Source organism: Phalacrocorax carbo, chromosome Z (genome assembly GCF_963921805.1).
Source record: "Phalacrocorax carbo chromosome Z, bPhaCar2.1, whole genome shotgun sequence".
Lineage (NCBI taxonomy): Eukaryota > Metazoa > Chordata > Aves > Suliformes > Phalacrocoracidae > Phalacrocorax > Phalacrocorax carbo.
In genome coordinates, this window is record NC_087548.1 from 19027867 (window position 1) to 19049540 (window position 21674).

General features: G+C 41.6%; 1 protein-coding gene across 1 annotated transcript in view; it reads right to left on the bottom strand.

Moving 5' to 3' along the window:
* The window catches only part of HCN1 (hyperpolarization activated cyclic nucleotide gated potassium channel 1), a 202580-nt gene extending 199908 nt beyond the window's left edge, over positions 1 to 2672 (bottom strand). The window contains exon 1 of the mRNA XM_064438625.1: positions 2139 to 2672. Within this exon, the coding sequence (XP_064294695.1) occupies positions 2139 to 2524 (386 nt within the window). The 5' untranslated portion in view covers positions 2525 to 2672. The remainder of the gene's footprint in view (positions 1 to 2138) is intronic.
* Between the last annotated feature and the right edge of the window lie 19002 nt (positions 2673 to 21674).

The window sequence follows — 21674 nt, forward strand, 5'->3', positions numbered from 1 at the left end:
TTACATATGCATTTTTCCAGTACAGAGACACTGTTAGGAGGCACTTAGTAGCATTGTCACGGTTCCCATATAAGGTGAATATACTATACAGTACAACTTCTTCACCCATTTCTATGAACGCTGCCACCCAAAAAGAGTAGTACCATTTTACAGTTGCAATTATTTTATGAGTAACAGCACTAACATCTCACATTTGTCACCGAAACAGTTCTACTGGCTAAAACTTTGGGTCCAGTTCCGGCCACATCATACCAACACTAAGGAAAGACTATGAGCTTTATTTTAAAAGCCAAACACCTCCATTCTAATAAAATAAAGACATAATAAAACCCTCAGAATATACAGTTAATTTAAAAATATGCAGACAACAGGCCTGAAAAGGACAGTGTGTTTACTCCTACTGAAAAAAAATCAGTAAACATGTGCTATGATCTCTAAACCTTCCCACAGGAAGAACAGGACAGAATTAGGAGATGTTTCTGTAATAAAACAGAACCAACGTATCTATCACCTGTTTCACACACCAGCTTAAAAAGTTATATGCTGTACAATTTGATGCATAGCCGCATATTGCCCAAAACATTGCTGGGTTGTGCACCTCACTCAAACACAAGGGAATTTATTTGCAAGAATAATCTCATTCATTTTAAAAGAATCCTCACATGAATAAAGTTACTCATTCTCATGCATGGGTAAGTAAGAGGCTATCAGACGCCCCTAACCCCTATGCATGCTACCACAGCACCAGATGTGACCTGCTACATCCCTCTCCGGGCGGCAGAAAGGGAGTGGGTGGACTCTTGGCTCTCCCCGCTTAATGCACCTGCTAGCGCAGCTGAGCTGGCATGCAAGGGGTAAAAGGTACTCCAGGAAAAGAACGAGTGCAGCTTATTGCCTCCAGGGACCCAGGAAAAAAGCAGGGATTCGAAGCATGGTTTTGAGTCATAACTGAGTGCTGCCCTGCTCCTCCACTCTTGTAGTGGTACTGCTCTCAGGCTCGAATGCAAGGTGCTAGCACAGCTCACTGTGTAAGACCTCACTCTGAATAGTCCCACAGAAACTTGGCCTTTGGAAGTATTTCCTCCTCTTCCCACCAGAATTATGTTCTATTTCACCTACTTTTTCTTAGAAGATCCATGTAACTATTGAACATTCTGTATTTTCCTTTTTTAAACATGGTCTCCAGTGCAATTTGCTTATTGTATACATGCAGGCTGTTCAATCCAAGCTGTTGATTAACTATGCTTAATGACACCGATAGTTCTTCAGCAAATATCGTAAAGAGTGTTAAATTTACAAAGGCATAAAGCCAGCTGGCATAGGGAGTACAATGAAATAGTCCCTCACTTAAAATATAATTTTAAAACAAAGTATGTCTTCGCAGGAATTTCTTTGCGCTGCTTTTCCTATGAATTTTCCACTTACTGTGAAAGCAACGTTAATTTAGCACCACGTTTACCCATCTACCTATGAAAATGTCGTTTCCCCGCACAGCATTAGCTTGGATAAAGTTATTTTGCTTCAACTCTGACCGAGACGTGCTTCGCCCCCCGGAACAAACGTCTATGCGGGGCGCTCAGGACGGGGCCGGCGCGTGCCCGGGGCGGCCCCCGGGGCTGTAATTCTGCCGCTGCCCCTGCGAGCTCCCCCGGCCCGCGGCCCCGAGGCGCGGCCAGCCCGGGCGGGACCCGCAGGCCGCGGGCAGCGCCCGGCCGGCGCGGGGCCTGCGGGCCCCTCCCGGGTGCAGCACGCTGGAGAGCGCCGGGCCGGGCCGGGCCGGGCCCCGCGGCGGCCCAGGGGCGCGAAGCGGGCAGGACGGCCGCCCCGCCACGGCAGCCAGAGCCTTCCCGCCGCCCGGCCGCGCGGACGCGGAGTCGGAGAGGGAAACTTGTAGCCGCCGAGAAGGGCGGCGAGGCTGCCCGCGGTGGGGGGGGGGGGGGGGGGGGGGGAGGGAGGGAAGGGGCGATGCCGAGCCCCCTTCCCGCGGGGGAAGCCCCGCACCGCCGCCGGGCGCAGCCCAAGCCGGAGCCCGCGAAGTTTGCGCCGGGCGAGGCGCGCGGCGGCGGCAGCGCCGCCCTGGCCCCCGCGGCGGGGCCACCCCCGGGCGGCGGCGGCGGCGGCGGGAGCCCCGCGCTCACCTGAAGTCGCTGTAGGGGTGGATGATCCAGAACCCCGCAGTTTTAACCCTTTCCTGTTCCTTCTCCACCGCCTTCTGGCTGCCGAACATGCGGAGGGAGAATTTGTTGACCCCCGGCTGCAGCATGGAGGTGAATTGCCGCTGCATGAAGCCGTACTGCCGCCGGGGCCCCTCGGCATCCTCGAAGCCCACCACGGGCTCCTCGGCCCCGCCGCCGTCCACTTTGAAGCACACCGAGTTGCCATGCTCCTTCACGCCGCCGCCGCTGCCGCCGCCGCCGGGGCTGCTCTGGGCTTTCTCCGCCGGGGCCGCCGGCTTGGCTGGGAAGGCGTTAGCGCTGCCATCGTCCCGGCTGCCGGCGGAGGAGCTGCGCTTCCCAGCCTCCATGCTGCGGGGCGGGCGCGCCCCGGCCGCGGGAGAGCGCGGGAAAGCCTCGCCGCCGCCGGTGCCCTTCAGCGCCGCGGCTGGGCTCGGCCGCCCTGGGCTGGGCTGGGCTGGGCTCAGCTCCGCGCTGCCGCGCCGCCCGGCATGGCCAGCGCCGCCGACTCTGAGCCGCGCTCCCGCGCAGGGCTGGCACCGCTGCCCCTCGCCCGCCCCCTGCCGGCGGCCGCGCCGCCCGCCTGACATTGAGCGCCCCGGAGTCCTTGAGGGGCAGAGGCGGCCGGGCCGCGGGGAGGGAGGAGCCGGCGGGGCGGGGCGGGGCGGGGCGGGCTCTGCCCGCGGGGGCGCGGGGGAGTCCGCGTGCCGGGCCCGGCCGCCCTCCCGCCACGGGGCGCGGCGCGGAGCGGCGCGCAGGCGAGCGGAGCAGAGGAGAAGGGAGGGTGGCCGCGGCGGCCGGGCCTGCGCTTGCAGGCGTGCGGCGGGTGGGTGTGCGTTTCGCCTTGGGCGAGGCGCGAGGTGGAGGCGCGCCGCCACACGCAGAGCGGGCGGCCGTGGCTGGGAATGGAGCTGTGGAGAGGTCCCAGCGGCTCGCCTGCCTCCTGCTCGGGGAGCAGCCTGGCTGGAAGAGAGCAAGAGGCGGGGGTCTGCCTCGTCAGGGAGCCGAGTGACGGCACTGGGGGTAGCAGAGGCATTTTGGGTTCATGCTGCTGAAAATGAAGTCAGAACCTGCCCTTTACTGGTGCAGTGCGTGCACGACGGTGAGGAAGCAGGAGGGGGTGTGAGCGAGGAGGGAAGGCCAGGTTTTGAGTGACGCTTGTTTTCACACACAAAACACTTCGCTCCCGTTAGAGGGCACGTGACTACCTCCAAGCAGCTGTTTCCCCCTTCCTGAACCCTACGCTGGGTGAAAACGCGTGGCCGAGCGCGCAAGCGTAGGGGTGGGTGATGCGCGGGCTGCTGCGCGCGCGGCTGGAGCGCGCCAGGGAGCGGTCCCCGCTGGGAAGGCCGCCCGGCCGCCGGCGCCCGCCTGTCTCGGCGCTAGGCGTAAAATGGCAGGTGTGGCCAAGCGCGGAGACAAGCTTTTCACACACGCCAAGAGGTGATTTTGGTGTTGTGGGTAAACAGCGATCTGGAGTCCGCGTTCGGCTCGCTCCAGCTGACGGTGAACCGCGGGTGAACCGCGTCAGTTACAGTTAGGAAGCCTGGAGACAGAAAAGGCTGCTGGACGGAAAGGAAGCAGGAGCTAGTCCTAGCTCCCGGCAGGCTAAGTGCACTCAAAGGAAATAGGATACGTATTGCCTTGGTTGTCTCTACACGCTTTACCCTTACTGCTGTGGGTACTGTTCAGGGAGGTGTGGGGTGAGGTGGGATCAGAGGGAGCAGTGCTGCCAATGGTAATCAGATGTTAATGAGCCATGGGCGAGGAGGAGGGCCTTGGGTTCTGCTCTGAAAACTGAAAGGTGGTGCCATTTACCCCTAAAGAGGGTGAGTTTGTTTGGGTTACAGAATGGTATAGAATCAATATATGCAGATGATATCACAGGAGCTATATCGTTAAGCATACCTGCAGAAGCATAAAGGCATATATTAGAGCACATATGCGTAGATCCTGGGACTCCAATTGGCTTGACGTGGGTTTGTTTTTCACACGTTCTCAACAAACCTTTTATTTTGTACATTAAAAATATAGTAGGAAAGAATTAAAGTCTCCCAAGCTTGGCTCCAGTATTTTCAATGGTATTTGACACTTCATTGTTACCCACTTCATCCTTTACAAAACAGATGCCTAAAACAAACCTGATAGAGAAACACGTGTGCAAGTCTGCACACCACAATTTGCGCAGTGCAGATCAGGTTAGGGAGCTGTGTTTCGAGGTGATCTGAGGCCTTTCTCAGCAATTCCAGCCCTAACAGAATGTTTATGCCTGCTGCACTCTAACGCACATGGTTTGGAAGGCATTAATATGTTGCTAAGTGTAGAAGTTTTTAACCTTAACATGATGTTAGTGTGGAAGAAGATGGAAAGTGTAGATGCACCAGGATAGATTGCTGGAGGCTGGGCAGTGACCAGAGTAGGAAGGAATATGCTTGCAGCGTGATTGGTTGAGGGCTGACATACATAAGTCTTCACCATCTGGAGTGATACTTTTTCTGTATGATTTTTTCCGAAAACAGTGAAGAGTGTGTGCACAGCTGCTGATGGCTCATGCACAGCTGCTGGTAGACAAAACCCTCTTACTGGTTTATCCCCAGATGATGTCCTCCTCCATCTTTCATCCAATGTCTGTCACCAAATGATAATTAAAAAGTAAGAAATTATTATTGTTTTGCAGCTTTGTAAAAGAATTAGCTCACACCATATTTGACAGAAACCTGCAAAGGCAAGGGATGAATAGGCTAGTCATGCTGTGCAGTTCCATGCACTCATAGTTTACCACACCAGCGTTACTGGAACTGACACTTCCCACATTTCAGTCAGGTATGTGTCGCAACATTAACCTTCCTCTCTGCAAGCAAGCAATTTTTCCACCTCTTTGCTCCTTATTTCAGAGGACTTTAGCATGCAGCCCCTGACCTGAATGGTCTTTCCCAGCATAAGCTAAACAACAGCTAGTCATGTACAGGAGAAAATAGGCTTGTAATGGAGTAAATCAGAACAGTAAAATTGAGGCATTTACAGATGCAGTAAGCAGATCCTGATGTACATTCCTTTAACTGGAGAAGCAATGACATTATATTAATGGTGACAGTCCTTCATTTCTGGATGATGAAAATTGTGCGCAACAAGAACATCCAATTTCTTATATTATGCAGCTTTGCTTGTATTAAATGTCTCATTTTGTCAATGTTTGTCTATCCTTAGCGTGGACGACAGACCTACCAGAATGGCTACCCCTTCCTAGCTTCCCCGTCTTTCTGCCATACAAGAATCTGGAAATATTGTTTCCTGTGGTGGCATTATATAAATCCAAAAGTGTTTTATTACATCAAAATGTCATAAGATTTAAGAGAAGTTGTTAATGAGAGAAAATAACCTGCAATATATATAACACATTCTCTGCATGCTTCTTAAACACAGCGTGTATATAAACTACACTATCAATTACTGTCCATTGTAAAATTGATACTTTGATATTTTGTGCTTCCTGTTATCAAATATTAGATTTTATAATTCTTATTCTACATAGAAGAAATGTATACTTGTGCACATTCAAGTACTGTTTGTCTTAAGTATTTGTATGGCCTTAATAGCCTTAACATCTCAGCATCTTGCAATTTTTAGTAGTAAACCTGAATTGTGAAGGTGAGGAAGGATTTTCATAATATGTGGTTTTTGTGTGGGAGAATGGATTCTTCTCCAGGCCAAAATAACTTACGTTGCTTTCAGCCAGGAAATTGACCTCTCCTGAGGCCCAGGCCAACGTGTAAGCTTAGATGGGAGCTTTTTGGTTTGACAGAAAGGGAAGTAATGGGACATGGTGTGACTAGTTCTGAAGACCGCACCAGGGCTACATATGGTTGAAATGTCACAGACTCACTTTAGCTAAAGGTATAGCTTGGTTTTTGTCAAGTTTGATTTTGATTTTGTGACTCTGTCAGGAGAGACACTGGAAAAAATTATAAATGAGATTTCTAAGAAATCAGTGTTAGCAGAACAAGGAAAATAAAACCTTTTTAATTTGTAACTCGTTGCTATGTTCCAGGTTAATGGATCACTACTAAAAATGTAGTAGGCTCTTTTGTTTGTTTGTATTGAGTTATTTTGATTATATAGAGGACTCCATCAAACTATTGTAACGTCATTAATTCCAGTGCTTTGTATGACTCTATAACTGTAATACTAATGTATATCTCAAAATGAATTCCCTTCTCTTCTGCCAAGCACAGTAAATTTTTATGCCTGTAGTAAATATAGTCCCACTTCTCTTATTTTCTCATTTTGGTGTAACCTGAACATGCCCAGAACAGCTCAGCTGTAGAAATTAAAAAATAACAGCCAATGTGTTAAAGCATGTGTAGTTTATTCAGTGAAGAAACTGGGGCACAGAGGAGCAACAGGACTTTTATGAGATGACAGAATAAGATGTGCCTGACTGCAGAACAAAGCTCTTACCTCTCAGGTTTTAGTTTCATACCCTGTGAGATTTTTTTAAGGTATTTCTCAACAGAAGATCGCCATCAAGTCAAATGTTAAAGCAGGATTAGCAAGGAAGGAAAATTATATTTACAATTATAGGACTAGCTGGGCAAGCTAAATTGAAGATTAATCCAAATTCATAATATGTGCTGTTTTCTGTGTCTGGTTGCCTGAAGTTCACAATAAAATAATTTTCATTTGGTCCCACCCTACTTGTATTACGTCCATGAATATTCATTCATACATACTGGCAACAAATGTTTGCCAATAAGCTTAATATTGAATAATGTTCATGAAGGAGGAAGAATCTTACCTTTGCAATCATTAGTATCCCTTTAAGAAAACTCTCACAAAGTAAGTGCACCTACAAGTGTGTATGTTAGGTGGTAGCTTTCCGTGTATTTATGTGATATTTACCTTATTGTACAGTTTGAGTATCCACACTGAACACTGATGTAAATGTGGTCTTGGTGATTTCTATAAAGGTCAACAAGAGCAGATGTGCTCAACCTGTAAAATTTTCAAGTCCTAAATTTGGCAGGCCAGGTAGTTGATGCTGAAATTTGCTACAAAGTATGAAAGGCAGCTTCTTCCCTGTTGCCTGTTCCCAAAAGCAGTGATGTCATGTCTTCTGGAAATGTGTTTTGTGGGAAATGTGTCTCCTACAGAGAGAGTTAAAAGCATGATTTAAAAGAAATCCCAAGCATTAGTGTGTGTTCTGTAGAACAAAAACAAGGGTAAACAACTAGTGTGAATAGGAGATGGCTCTGAGACATAGCCTAGGGTGCAAGACACGCTCATGTGTACAGATAGGAACACACCATGGTACATGTGAACAGAAGCATAGTCTTCCAATGGGTAACCTACTGGGTCATGTGAAACACTGGTAGCCAAGAATAATTATAGTGTACTGAGATCTACTAAGTTGTCTACTCAGTTACAGTTACTCTACAGAAATACATGCTTATTTATTTGTCATGTGCCACAGCCATTCTTTACCTTTTGGAAAACCTTGGTGTTCAGCTCTGGCCTGGTGCTGAATGCTGGAAGGCCTGCTACAGCAGCTGAGCATGATGCTTCGGAACAACAACTGATAAAGCGGGACAGGAAGGTTTTATTGTTGCCCATGACCCAGGGTAAAATTAAAGCACAGAAAATTCCTACTGCTTTTTACCAGCTCTCTGGAATGTCTTTTACTCAGGTAAATCACTTCTGTAATTTGGTAGAATATTTGTGTGCTCCAAGTACTTACCTTTTTTGAAGAAGAATATTTTCACGCTAGTGTTTATTATCTCTTCAGGAATCTGTCAGATAGTTATCCAATCTTTACAGCGATAACACTGCCACAAATGGAAAGTAAAAGGTGGAAAACAAATTCTAGTTTGATTTCTTTTTGAGTTGGAGGTGTCTAGGTAATAATTTATTAATTTTTCCTACTGCCTGCGTTGTTGGGTACTTGTAGTGCTGTAGAAATCATTAAGAAATCACATTCTCTGACAAATGTTCAGCTGACCAGCTAAATAGCTTTGACAATGCACTTTGAATTTTTGCTATGAAAAAAAATAATTCTTGGGGATTTTTAGTTCATAGGCAAGCAGACTCCATATAAACGTTTATCTTTTTTTAAAGTAGTATTTATCTTATGATTGTATTGGTTTGAATAACTGTGATTTGACACAACAAAGATTTAGGCATGTCTGGATAATTTCTGTATAAAACATGATACCTTTTAATATAAATCCTAGTCCTGTGAACATTTCTAAAATTAGTGTACACAGCTGTGGAAGGTCACATGATACTATTCAGAGTGCTCAATACTATGCTGGGCAGCAGGTATATTCAGGCTTTTTGGACCCCTTCTCTGTAATATGAGAAAAATATACCACTTCTCTAAAAATGCAAATACCTTTAATTCCTCTGAAGTGCAACTTAACATTAACAAGAACTTTTTCCTCCTGTTGCACAGTGTTACTACATAATTGTATAATCACTCCACAAAAACAAGTTCTTGTGATTTTAAATATCCTTCCTCTGGATGTTTCAGCACCAAGCAAATAAAAGCTTTTTTACAGTTGTATATTTCAATAATGTGTGAATATCAGCATAAAACGGAATGACTAAGTATATGGTGTCGAATATTTGGCTGTGATATGCATGTATGAAGACATACTACGCTAGCTTTTAAATTATTTTCTTTCATTGTCCTGATTTTCCAGAAATCAACGGTCTTGCTACCTTCCTATCCTAACTTTGCTCAGGTTATCAGAACTGGAAGGATGCTTTTAGAGATAGCTGGAAAGTGCCCTCTTATTGACTTTTAAGTTCATTAGTTAAGGTTTTAATAGTTGTCAGTTTTAATCCTGCAAGCTACTTTTGTGTGTTGATTGACTTAGTTTAAGTACTTAAGATCCATCCCTTCACTCCCATATTTTAATGGATGTAGACACCAGCGGCAAGCAAAATGCATAAGTGATGTGTTGTATTCAGGTTTTTATGTACAGCAATGTCTTGCAGGACTAATACCTCTCTTTGGTATAATATTCATTAAGTTAACTATCCTACTTTTGAAAATTCCTGCTTGGAATATTTCTTAAAGTAATAACCTAAAATCTTGAAAGCTGATGTGCTAAGTGCTTACAGAAAGGAAGACCAGCTCCAGTTGTTTCTAAGTTGAAGGAAGATCTGCTGAAAAGCAAAATCTTCAAGTTACTGAAAATCAAGAAATTTCAGCTCTAGGGCCAAAAATTGGTGGGGGGGGGGGGGGGACACACAGATACCAAACTGAATACTGGCAAAACAATTCTTTAAATCTATACTGCTTTTTACAACTTTCCAAAATATTTTTTAGAATTCAGTAAGTGGAAAACTGTTTTTAATTAGTACTTTGGAGAAAACAGTGTGAATGCAAAAACCTTTTCAATGTTGAGTTAAATCGTCTGTTTTACCAGCAACTAAAAAGGAGTACAGAGGAGTGCAGAGATGGTCCCAGCAGTAATCTAGAGCTGTATCTCATTTGCTGTCTTTCAGATACCTATTTATGTCATCTTTTTTCAGAGGTACTTTGTATTACTCGTAGCTAACTGTGCTGGTGGTAGGCACATTTCAATTGGTAGCATGTGTAATTAGAAGAGCACACAGCACTACTCCGGGTTGATTGCACTGCTTCAGGGGTGCAGGCTGAATGGTGACACTGAACACACGACTCTGGAAGGGTTGTCCCAGTTACTGCTGTCAGACTTTCTGTTCCCCAGCTCACACCAGCAACTTTCTTTCCGCTGAAGGCATCTCTGCTGCAGGGGAGGGGAATAAGCTATCACAACTGGCAGAAGCAAGCAGTACAATGTACACAGCTGAACAGATGTAATATCCTGAATTGTCATAAATATGAGGTAAGTACTGCTACTGCAGGCAGTGGCTGCTTAGGTTTGAAAGCAGATTGCCATACTCTCTGATTTCTACTTGGAAAACAGATGAGTTAGTGATTTTAAAGAAGTTCTACCTCTAAGATGATTTTTCCCCTTTCCAGTTGTGATATCAGTACATAATGCCATAATGGAGGCATGCCTGTTACAGGCTTAGTGTCCTTTTATTAAAAAGAAATATGAATAACAGTCTAAATCATTAGCATCAAGAATGGAAAATAAAAGGTGGTTGCTTTTTTCTTTTCCTAGGCCACTTCTGGGAGAAAACCTGTGTGGCGTTAGGTATACACCCTAAAATTAGATGGTCGGATAGCTGATGGGAGGTTGGTTTTTGACATAGTGGGGCTGCGGGAGTTGATGACAGATGGCCTTTAAAGGTCCCTTCCAACCGAAACCATTCTACGATTCTATGGCTGTATGGCCAATAAATCTTCTGGAGAACACAGGCAGCCTTTGTGGTGCTCTGTAAATGAACTATTGGATGTGAATTCCATGCCCATGGGAGTCTCACATGCAAGACTCCACAGAATTATAAGGGAGCATGAGTGTCTGCAGCAAGTTCAGGTCTTCTGGAAAAGTAAGACTGGATGGAAAACCCAAGCTTTATGAACTGAATGCTGCAAGTTAGTCAATTCCCCAGGGCTGTTGCAGTAGGAGCATTAGGAACATGAATTGTAAGGAGGCTCTTAACCACTGTAACATCCAAGCCAGCTCAGAGGAATTCAAAATTCAATGCTGGCAGTAATCATCAATGTTCTTGTAACTAAGGCATTGCTAAACTAGTGGTGTTAACTGTGGAAGCTTAAGGGAAAGGTGATTACAAGCATTCCCTCTAAGTGATATCAGAAAAAGATATGAAGACTTTGTCATTTTAAAAGGAAAGTAGGTGGAAGAAAATGCATAAAAGTTGTAACTTTTATGGAAGTATATACATAGTAGGTATCCTCAACAGTAATCTAATCTAAGTGCACATAAAGCTTCAGTAAATGAAAGCACTTTCAATATTTATTTCCTACAGTCTTTTCTGTATATTTATTCTTTTATTTAAGAATATTTCTTTAAAGAAGAGTATTCTCCCAAGTGACTTTCAGTCCGGTAAAAATTACTGCTAAAGAATACTTTGCATAGAAGATAGACAGAAACACTTACGGATGGAATTGCCAGACAACCATTTATCTTTGTGCGGGTGCATACTAGGAAAACGTGTGTGTTTGACCCACAGAACAGTGAAGATCATTGTGCATGTGTAAGTATCTTCGTTCATCTGTGTGAGTGGTGGCAGAACTGGACTCGGAGGTTAACCAGAAAGAAAACCACTATATGGGCAATCTTGCTGCAGTATTTAATTTATTTTAGCAAACCTCAGAGGACATTGTAATTTATTTTTTTTTTTTGGTGGGTGGACTGGTGTTATTTTTGTAGGGAACAGAGAGGGCAGATCTTCAACAATGAGCAATCTCCATTTGAAAATAAGATGATGCAACACAAAAAAAAGGGGAAAACAAGAAAGAATGCATATTTGCCTTCAAACTTTACCTGAAAAATTGTGGATCTTACTTGGGAACTGAAAAGAACTTTACCAGATCAATCGGGTAAAGTTAAGCAACAGGGGGAGCAAGATACTATAAAAAGGATAAAAAATTTAAGATGTCATCAGAGAAATAGGGATAGGAGTCTGTGCAAGGTGTGATCTTTCAAAGTGGTTGTAGCAAGGTACTACTTGACATAAACAGAGGATAAATTGAATGCGAAGAATATCCTCAAAGGCTTTCAAAGCTTGTGAGAAAATACATGGCATGTGTAGCAATCACAGATAAACATAGGAAACAGGTATCTGGCACTTTATTAATAGAGTGTTCCCCTATCTTGCTTGTTTGTAATGGCATTCAAAACTACAACAGCCATCTCTGACAGTAATGTTCTACAGAAGGTAGATGATGTTGATCTTAAAAGATACAATGTTATCTCAATTTCTTTTGTAAGAAAGACATGGAGTTTCAGAGTATAATATTTCAAGCTGGAAAGTCAAATCTGATAAGTAGAAACTGTAATACAAACTGAGACTAGGTAGTGGTAGCAATATAAAAAAGGTCTGGAAAGCTCTGTATCTAAAACTTGCTTTTTCTGAAATGCTTGAATAATTGTCTTCATACACCAGGTGGCAAGTTGCAAAGGATATGAATGATTCTGCTGACAAGCTATTATATCCTAGGTTTGGGTTTGGTTTTTGGCTCACCCTTTTTCTTGCCCTTAAGAGGTTGTCATGGTTTAGCCAGCAGCTCAGCCCCACACAGCCGCTCGCTCACTCCCCCACCGGTGGGATGGGGGAGAGAATCAGAAGGGTAACGCTCGTGGGTTGGGATAAGAACAGTTTAATGATTAAAATAAAATAAAACAAAAAATGCAATGGAAAGGAAAATGACGAGAGGCGTGAAACCCAGGGGGAGGGGGATGAACCACCAAAACAAACTGCACGCGCCGCAGCCGCCCGCCGACCCGACGCCGCGCCTCCCCGAGCCGCCACTGGCCCCCCTCAATATACTGGTCACGGTGTCACATGGTACAGAATGAACCTGCCATTGGCCAGTTGGGGTCAGCTGCCCCCACCATGGCCCTGCCCCACCCCTGCCCCGCCTCACAGCAGAGCACGGGAAGCTGGAAAAGTCCCCGACCATCAGAGACACCACAGTAAGAGAATTAACCCCTTCTCAGCCAAAACCAGCACAGAGGTATAGCATCTCTGAGCAGGGACTTTAGTAGATTCTTGCGCTGTTCTCATTTGTGTCCATAGAAGAGCAAGGCTTTTACTCTAGTATAATTACAAAACTGGTGAAGCTGAATATTTCTAATCAAATGAGAATCCTAGCACTTTTCATCATCTTGTAGGTGTTGTAGTAGTACATTCACTGTATGTCACTGTGTGAAGAATCACTTCCCAGTTAGGTTCTGTAAGTTGGTGTCCTGGTAGATTTTATTCTTGGATTCTGTATTTTAAGCAACCTGGGCAGCTTTGTAATCTATATCTTCATTCATATTTGCTATTTACTAACCACTCTTTCAGTTTTCTACTGCTATTTAGTACTGCCGTATTTGGGCACTTTCTATTTAATATGAATAAGAAAGTCCCAAAGTGCTACCCATGTCTGTCTTTCTCCCTCTAAAAATTATTTGATGTTTCTGATGGATCCCTTCTGTGCCTTGAAACAATGAAGTAAAAATAATGTAATTTATATTTTACATTCAGAGTTTCATTCCTCTTAAGTATTATAAGCTTAATAGATTTTTTTTAAAACCATGTATCACTGATATGTTTATCTATGTTTGCATGAGAGAGAGGCTCCTATGAGCAGTCTAGAATTCTTTAAAATAGGCTATGCCATCATTTATAAATAAAATCTAGGTTTTTGTCTAGGCTTTGTATGTTGTCATTGTGAGAGATGTGTTTAGGGTATCCGAGAGTTTATTCATACACGTTTAAAAAATTGCTTATGATTAAAATACACAAGCTGATGTCTTGAAGCCATATATATTTGCAACTAAGAATTCATCAGTAATGATCTGGTGGAGGATGATGGGCTTTAGTACTCTGTACGCCTTTCTACTTTGAAAACTGTGGCAAACATCCCACTAAGAAAAACAGAGGAAGATGGGAGACATTACTTTAGGCACACCCTAATTTTAAAATTCATGATTGACAATGCCAGTTGTTTTGTAGTAGTATGTATTCTATGCTTTCTTTTTCTTTTTAGTCAAACACTTTTCCTTTCTTTGTCTCATGGTTATGTTCATCTGTAACTCTGAAAATTCTACATCCATCACAAAACCTCTCCACCTAAGAAGGGGAAGTAGATCCTACACAGAGAATTATAGACTCATAGAATCATTTAGGTTGGAAAAGACCTTTAAGGTCATTAAATACAATTGTAAAACCAACACTGTCCCTAAGCACCACATCTACATGTCTTTTAAATAACTCCAGGGATAATGACTCCACCACTTCCCTGGACAGCCTGTTCCAACGCTTGACAACACTTTTAGTATTGTACCTCCCCAGTGCAACCTGAGGCCATTGCCTCTTGTCCTATTGCTTATTACTTGGGAGAAGAGATCAACAACCACCTCGCTACAACCTCCTTTCAGGTAGTTGTAGAGAGTGATAAGGTCTCCCCTCAGCCTCCTCCAGGCTAAACAACCCCAATTCCCTCAGCTGCTCCTCATAAGACTTGTGCTCTAGACCCTTTACCAGCTTCATTGCCCTTCTCTGGACACGCTCCAGCACCTCAATGTCCTTCTTGTAGTGAGGGGCCCAAAACTGAACACAGTGTTCAAGGTGCGGCCTCACCAGTGCCGAGTACAGGGGCACCATCACCTCCCTGCTCCTGCTGGCCACACTATCCCTGATACAAGCCAGGATGCCATTGGCCTTCTTGTCCACCTGGGCACACTGCTGGCTCATCTTCAGCCGGCTGTCAGCCAACAACCCCAGGTCCTTTTTCTCCAGGCAGCTCTCCAGCCACTCCTCCCCAAGCCTGTAGCATTGCACGGGGTTGTTGTGACCCAAGTGTAGGACCTGGCTCTTGGCCTTGTTGAATCTCATACCGTTGGCCTCAGCCCATTGATCCAGCCTGTCCAGGTCCCTCTGTAGAGCCTTCCTTCCCTCAAGCAGATCAACACTCCCACCCAACTTGATGTTGTCTGTGGAGTTGGTACTAGACAGGGAGGAGGGACATTTTGCTAATGATTTAATAAATATTTACTGGCAACAGGAGAACAGTGCGTTCAGTGGGTTCCATTCCTGACTCAGGACTCAAACTGGAAAAATTTGAATACGTATTTGAAAGAAAGACCAGGGCTTACTTCCTGCTCAAAAGACACTTCAGCAAATGTGATTTTTTTCTCTAAAATTTTGGATATTCTGGATATTCTAAAAAAGAAAGTTACCACAACTGGATATAAGAGAAATATACTTTGTTTTGTCTAACCCTTTTTTAAAAAAAAATCTGAGCTGTTTTGTCCATCTGCTAATATAAATATAATATAAAATTATAAATCAGTGGGTTAGTCCAGCTGGCAAAACTTCTGCCCCCTTTTTTTTCAGCAATTGAAATGGATTTCACTGTTGGATGATCTAATTAAAAGAAGGAGGTGTTAGTCCTGTCTACCATATGATTATGTTGTCACTATTGTCAGATAAAATGCCAACAGCATGTTCTCTAGTTGAAGTATGAAAGGACATTGTAACCCTGCTGAATTGGACCTTCACTTTTGTTTGCTCAGCCACCTGCCATTTCGGATCTATATAAGGAATATGCCTGCCCTGCATCCAATAGAAAGTACAGAGATAGTCAAGCTATCTGCACAGTTAAGCTTGTTTATATGAAGCAATTTAGTAGCGGCAGCATGGAGCCCTGTGTATGTCAAGGTATTCAGGTGAGAAGTGAGAGCTGATTAGCTTATGCGCTAACATTTTTAGACCTATTCCATTGCCTCTGCTATCTCTTTTAAAGCTGGTTTGTGCATCTCTGTACTGAACTGCAGGCATGCTTTAAAAGGAGATGGTATTATACTTGAGAGGAAAAAAAATACAACTTGCTAAATCTTCCAGATGTATTTAGTTAAAAATGTTTTAGATTTCTTACATTCTGTCTTGAAGTATTAAAGTACTACAAGCTTTACCAACTTAGTGTTTAATGTGCCATAAATATCTGACCTGCACAAGCAGAAAAGGTAATTTTTTTCCACAGTGATCGTGCATTTTTTTTCATATTTCTCAGTTTCGAAGTCACTGAACAGTTTACCCTTATACTAATCAACTCTATAGAGATACTTTTTCATTAACAGAGAGACAGATTGTCTTTTCCTCAGCACTGCTGCCCACTCCAAGCAGATGACTAAAGAACCGTTGAGAGCATATGCTCAGCTATGCCAGTGCATGCTACACAAGCACTTTTTCTACTTCTGTGAAATGTGGCTGTTACCATCTCTCCATTTTTCTCAGTACACTTAGAGGCTTATTCAGTTGCTAATGCTGTTTGAGTCATGGAATATCTTTGCCTGCCACATGGAAACAGGAGGAGGAAGTACATGGAACATACACTTTTAAAAGGTGACTGTAAGAGAAAATACAAATAGCAATGGTGGAATTCTAGCAATACCCCTGGAACTGTGGAAAAAATCTTTCACAGGGAAAAAACATTCATTAAAATTATCTTCTGACTTTTAGTGATCAAATGTTAAAGATAGCTTGAATTTTAATCTACAGAAGCAATCGAATAGGTCAGAACCTCTACTGTTAATCATACTAAAGGATTTTATATAATGCTGTCTTTAAAAATATGAGTCCATTCATTGTGCATAAAGAGCCTTGGATACTTGTGCTTACGGTGAGTCATCTATGCTGCTTTTATTTTGAAATATGATACTGGTTTGAGACTACATATATAGAGATGCTGAGTGAACAGCTAGCATCTCAGAAAACAACAGAAATTCATTTTTTTGACTTGTAAATATGGATAAATGGACTATTGATGACCATTAAGGCTGAATGTTATTAAAGCAGAATGTATGCAGGCTATGTTGTATAAGCAGTGAGTGTTGACGTGGAACTATTATTACCTGTGGGATCCAAAGATCACTGGAAACAATGCAAAGACTGTAAAAGTCAGAGCAGGTCTGGCTGTCATCTAATGAAGGAAAATAACCTGGCAACACTTCTAACCATCTTTAAGAATTCTGTTATGGTAGCAATTCATATATTTCTACTATGTAATGAGATCCTACTAGTTTCAGTTCTGTGGGATAGACCATGCCTAAATCCTACATATGTGCTAATCTTTCCTAAGCAAAACTGCATGGTTCCTTGACAAACACATTAGATGGTAGATCACCTTTGTGTGGGGTGTGATAGGCATCAAATCAACTGTTTGACCACTGACTTGTTTGGTAGTGCTTTTTACACTGTAAGCCTTCTTCAGCTTGTATCATATGATGCCTTGATCCGTGGTCACTGAGAAAAAAAAATTATCTTTTTTTGTGAAACTGAAAGAGAATGCAGTCATGCAGGTCACCTCACTTTCAGTCATAAATCAAACAAAGCATACTGTGACAAAAATTAAAAATATATACTGGACAAGATTATTTATCTTGTTTATACAAGATAATCAATTCAAACCTCAGAGGGACGTCACTGTCTGTGGTCATACTTTTAAAGATGTTATACTGGCGTCTAGCAGGATCATGTAACATTGCAGAGCTTGCAGGATTATTTCTGTGACTTTTAGAAATAAGCAATAGAGCCCATTTTAGCCATGTTATTTTAAAACAAATTTTTACAACCTAATAAATTATTAAAGCCTAATCTATCTGCACTGGTAAGCAGTTTCCTGAAAATTTTTTGTGACTATCACATACTTAATTTTGCCTACTTAGAGTAATTTACTCTGTGATTCAGCAAAATTATTAAGCTTATATAGTCTTGTTGATTTCACAGAAAGCATGCACATGCTCAGGTTTTGATATACACCTCAATAACTTAGGGAACTGAGACCCAAACTGAGATTACAAATAGTAATCTTACAGTATTGCATCTGTCTAGATGTATCTTGCATTTGAGTTAAGCTTCTGAGTACAGACACTGTGGAATGTTTTTCCTCACAGGATTAATCTTAGAAAGATTATACCACAAGGTGGCAATTTAAAAACTTTCTGTTCAACAAAGGAAAGAAAACCAAACAAAAGCACTTTTCAGAAACTCTTTTTCAGTAAATTAGAGACACATCAGGACATGGTGAAATCTAAGCAGAATATCTGATGCTAGTCAGTCCTTTCTGATTGTTCATAAGATTCATCTAATCATTCCTGTTCCACAAACTCTATTTTTATAAAGACTCAGAGGTGAGGTGATGACTGGAAAAATACCCCACCCTTGTAGAACCACTTTCCAGCACAAGAGCGCTACAGTTTTCTGAGTTTAATCTGTGTTATTTCAGACCAATATACAGTCCTTCGCCTGTTCATCATAGTGACCATCTTTGAATACCCTGATGCCCATTGTATGGACATCTCTTCAGTCTTCTCCTTTGATACTCCTTCCGAACTTTCCTTTGAAGTGTGCTAAATTGCAATTTTAATATAAATTAAAATTTCAGCTGCTTTTTAAGAGGACTGATACATATATTTGGAAAAGAGGATTGCACATTGCCTTTGCTGATCTGGGTTACCTCTATAGCTCACATACCCTCTTTCATGTAACATTATCAAAGGCAGATAATAAACTGCAAAAGTTGTTGATAGCAGTCCATTCATTAATTCAGTGTCAAGATTTAAAATTTTCATTTTTTCTCAACTAAATTGGCACACTCCACTGGCTAAGCTGAAAGCTGCATACAATTATGTACTGTAAAGTGTGATTTTAGGATTATTCTAAATATATCAACCATAAATCCAGAGGTTTATCCTTCACTGTCTGTAATATAAAACCTGAAGTGTTTTGTCTTAAATATAAATATATATATTAGAAATTATTGTACTGAAATCAATGGAATTAATGGTCTCATTCCAATACAAGAGGCAGGAGATCTAATTCTGACATATACTTTCATTGTGTCTCTGAGGCATGTGTCTTACTTAAATTTTACAAATTACCAATCAAATTCAAATGGATAGTAAACTCTATATGCTAAATTCTATATACTGAAGATGAAAATCGTTGAGCTAGTACTCTTGCATGCAGATTGAATTCAATCTAGGCAGAATAGCACTGCCAAAAATCATCTAGAGAAATATTGCAGTCTTTGGGTTTCAGTCTTTACTAATAAGATCAAAAGCTTTTTGTTGTTGTTGTTTTACAGGAAATAATTTAAATGTCACTGAATTTTTTGAGTTATGGATAATGATAACATTTGCATGGTTCAGTTGCAGTAGCATCGATAGGTCTTCCTTTTAGGTTTGCCACATGGAAGTTTCCTGCTATAACAAAAAGACTACGAGTTTCATTCCTACGTGAGTAAAACTATGTCAAAATGTGAAGAAATGCCCCTAAAATCTTTCTTCTCTCATATTTGGAAAATCTCAAATCACTGCTCAGTGCGTGCCTTCTCCTAACATCAGTGATAGCAGAATATGTATGATGGTTATAGGAAGAGTAAAGGGCCTATGGTACAGAGTTTACATCCTTAAAATAGCTTTTTTTATGTTCCACTAACTTTCCCTTCAACATAATAAAGCTTGATGTAGCTGAGGGCATTGGCTTGAGAATGAACTCTGAAAGGGACTGACCTGCGCTGTATGGCTTGGTACTCTCATAGACTGAATAAATTATTCAGCTTTTCCTGGGACTCTCCTGCAAAGCATTTCCTTGAGCATAAATGGAAGCTGATGTGCCAGTTGGCACTGAGTTTCTGAAATGAATAAAACACTACCTGGTATTCTTTAACATCTTCTACTCTGTTTTATCAACTGCTAGCAAATGTTTCAAATTAGCATGTCACATTCTATAGACAGCCAAGAGACAAATTCTCTCAAACACACTGTATTAGACTAAATAATGTAAGATATTATTTGAAAAAATCAATAGATTGATTGAGTGGTTTTGTTGTCCTGTAGATCTAAACAAAAAATGCATTATAAATCAAATTCAGCACTAGAACTCTGTGAGAAGAGTCCACCACGTAATGGTAATTATTCATTTACTCCTTTTGTCCTCTCTTGCCAGTATTTCCTATTTGAAGATCATACCAGTAAGAAATAATGCTGATGGTTGTTTTCAAGCTTTTTTGGCATAACTTCTTTCTAAACTTCAATCAAATCATAAAATTCACAGGAAGTGAATGTCAGCACCTTTCTAAACTCTAAGTATAGAAAAAAATGTTTTATAGACTTACAATTTTTCAGCAAAAAGCACACTCTTCTTATGGCAAGAGGTTTTCAATATTGATTGCTTAATTACCAAAAATGTTTTTGAAACATAATAAAATTGCAGCACCATCTGCATTCTACCACAAATTCCACTGCAGAAGGGGTTGAATCCACCATCATAGCTGTTCACCAAAAAAATTAAAACTTAGTTTTTCTCAAATCAAATAATCTCTTCCTCTGTCATTCCCCTAATTAAGGTTTTGTCCTCAGAACTACTTCACTGAAGGCGACTCCACCCTGTGATGAGATCTTCAGGGATGAACTGATTTCTGTGCAATCTTGCACTACTGTCAAGAAAGCTTTTTGGACTTCCCAGGTATGAAATTAATTGAGTTGTAAAAATCCACAGGCAAGCTAGTAATAAAGAAGTTGAGGATATGGGGATTAAATGAATTAAAAGAAAGGCTTGAGCTTCCATCCTTTACCTTCTTCACTTTACTTGAATAGAAAATTGGCCAGGTCTTCTTGGAAATATAATACTAGAAGGTCAGTGGATGAAATGATGGGCTAATTCTGTGAATAGTAATAGAACACAGATTTATTTTTTTTTAAAATCCCTCAGGAATAACAGCCCTAATCACTGACCTCCGGCATCTTTCTTTCTGGCTTAATGAATCCTAAATTCATTTTTTGGAAAATAAGTGTTGCCATCCTACTTTCCAGGCAGGTAGCAGAGCTTAAGGGGTTAAAACCTCATCAGGCTGAGAAAATAATTTGACCTAGGTCAAATTATTTTATTATAAAAAGTGGACATCAACACATTTGCTAATCAAAAAAAATGGCTGATGAAAACCAGTTTTTTTTCCAGAATGAATATGGTCTGTTGAAACTTTTGGTTTGGGAAGAATCCTAGAGGAATTTTTAAAATGTATTCAGTATTTCTGGGTTTTTAGAATCTGGTATTATTAAGCATAGTTCTTATTGACATTTCCACACCCCTCAATAAAATAAATAAATAAACAAATAAATAATTTAGAAAGACTACTAAAATAAGTGAAGGAGTTTCTTGTATTGTATAACTGTGTTTTGTCTGTTACCATAGCAAGACTGATTTTCACCAAGAATACAGCACACTTCTGAGGTGTTACTTAGGGTTCAACACTTCAAAATCGAACATCAAGTGGAAAAAAAGGAAAAAGGGAGAGCCAAATTACAGAGGCATAAAGTTTTTCCAGAGTATTTCATAATGCTGGGGTCTACTGAAACAGCAAGACTTCAGATTTTTAGTTTGATTAAGTTAGAATTATAAGACTAAAGAATAACCATCAAACCTCTAAGGTAAAGTTCTTAAAGTTTTCTTATCTATTTTTTCCCAGGTTCGCCTAGATTTGAAAATGGAAATTACAAAATTAAATCCTTAACTACTTTGGAACTATGGGGGTTTTTGTTTCTTTGTGAACTCAGGAAGCTCTGAAATTGTTCTGGAATTCTAGTTCTAGCTCATCTCCAAAACATTTTAGCTAAATTTGAATAAATTGTTCATAAGCATCTAGCTGAGCAAAGTGATATTGTTCTAAAAACATTTGTTTATGTTGAACAATAAATTTATACTTCTTTGAGCAATAAAGAAATATGAGATTTGTAAGAAGTAGTGTCTGAAATCAAATAAAAATACCCCGATTAGAATTCAGGCTATGGATTCAGCTTTTGGTGCAGTCTTTATTACTGAATATCAGTATAA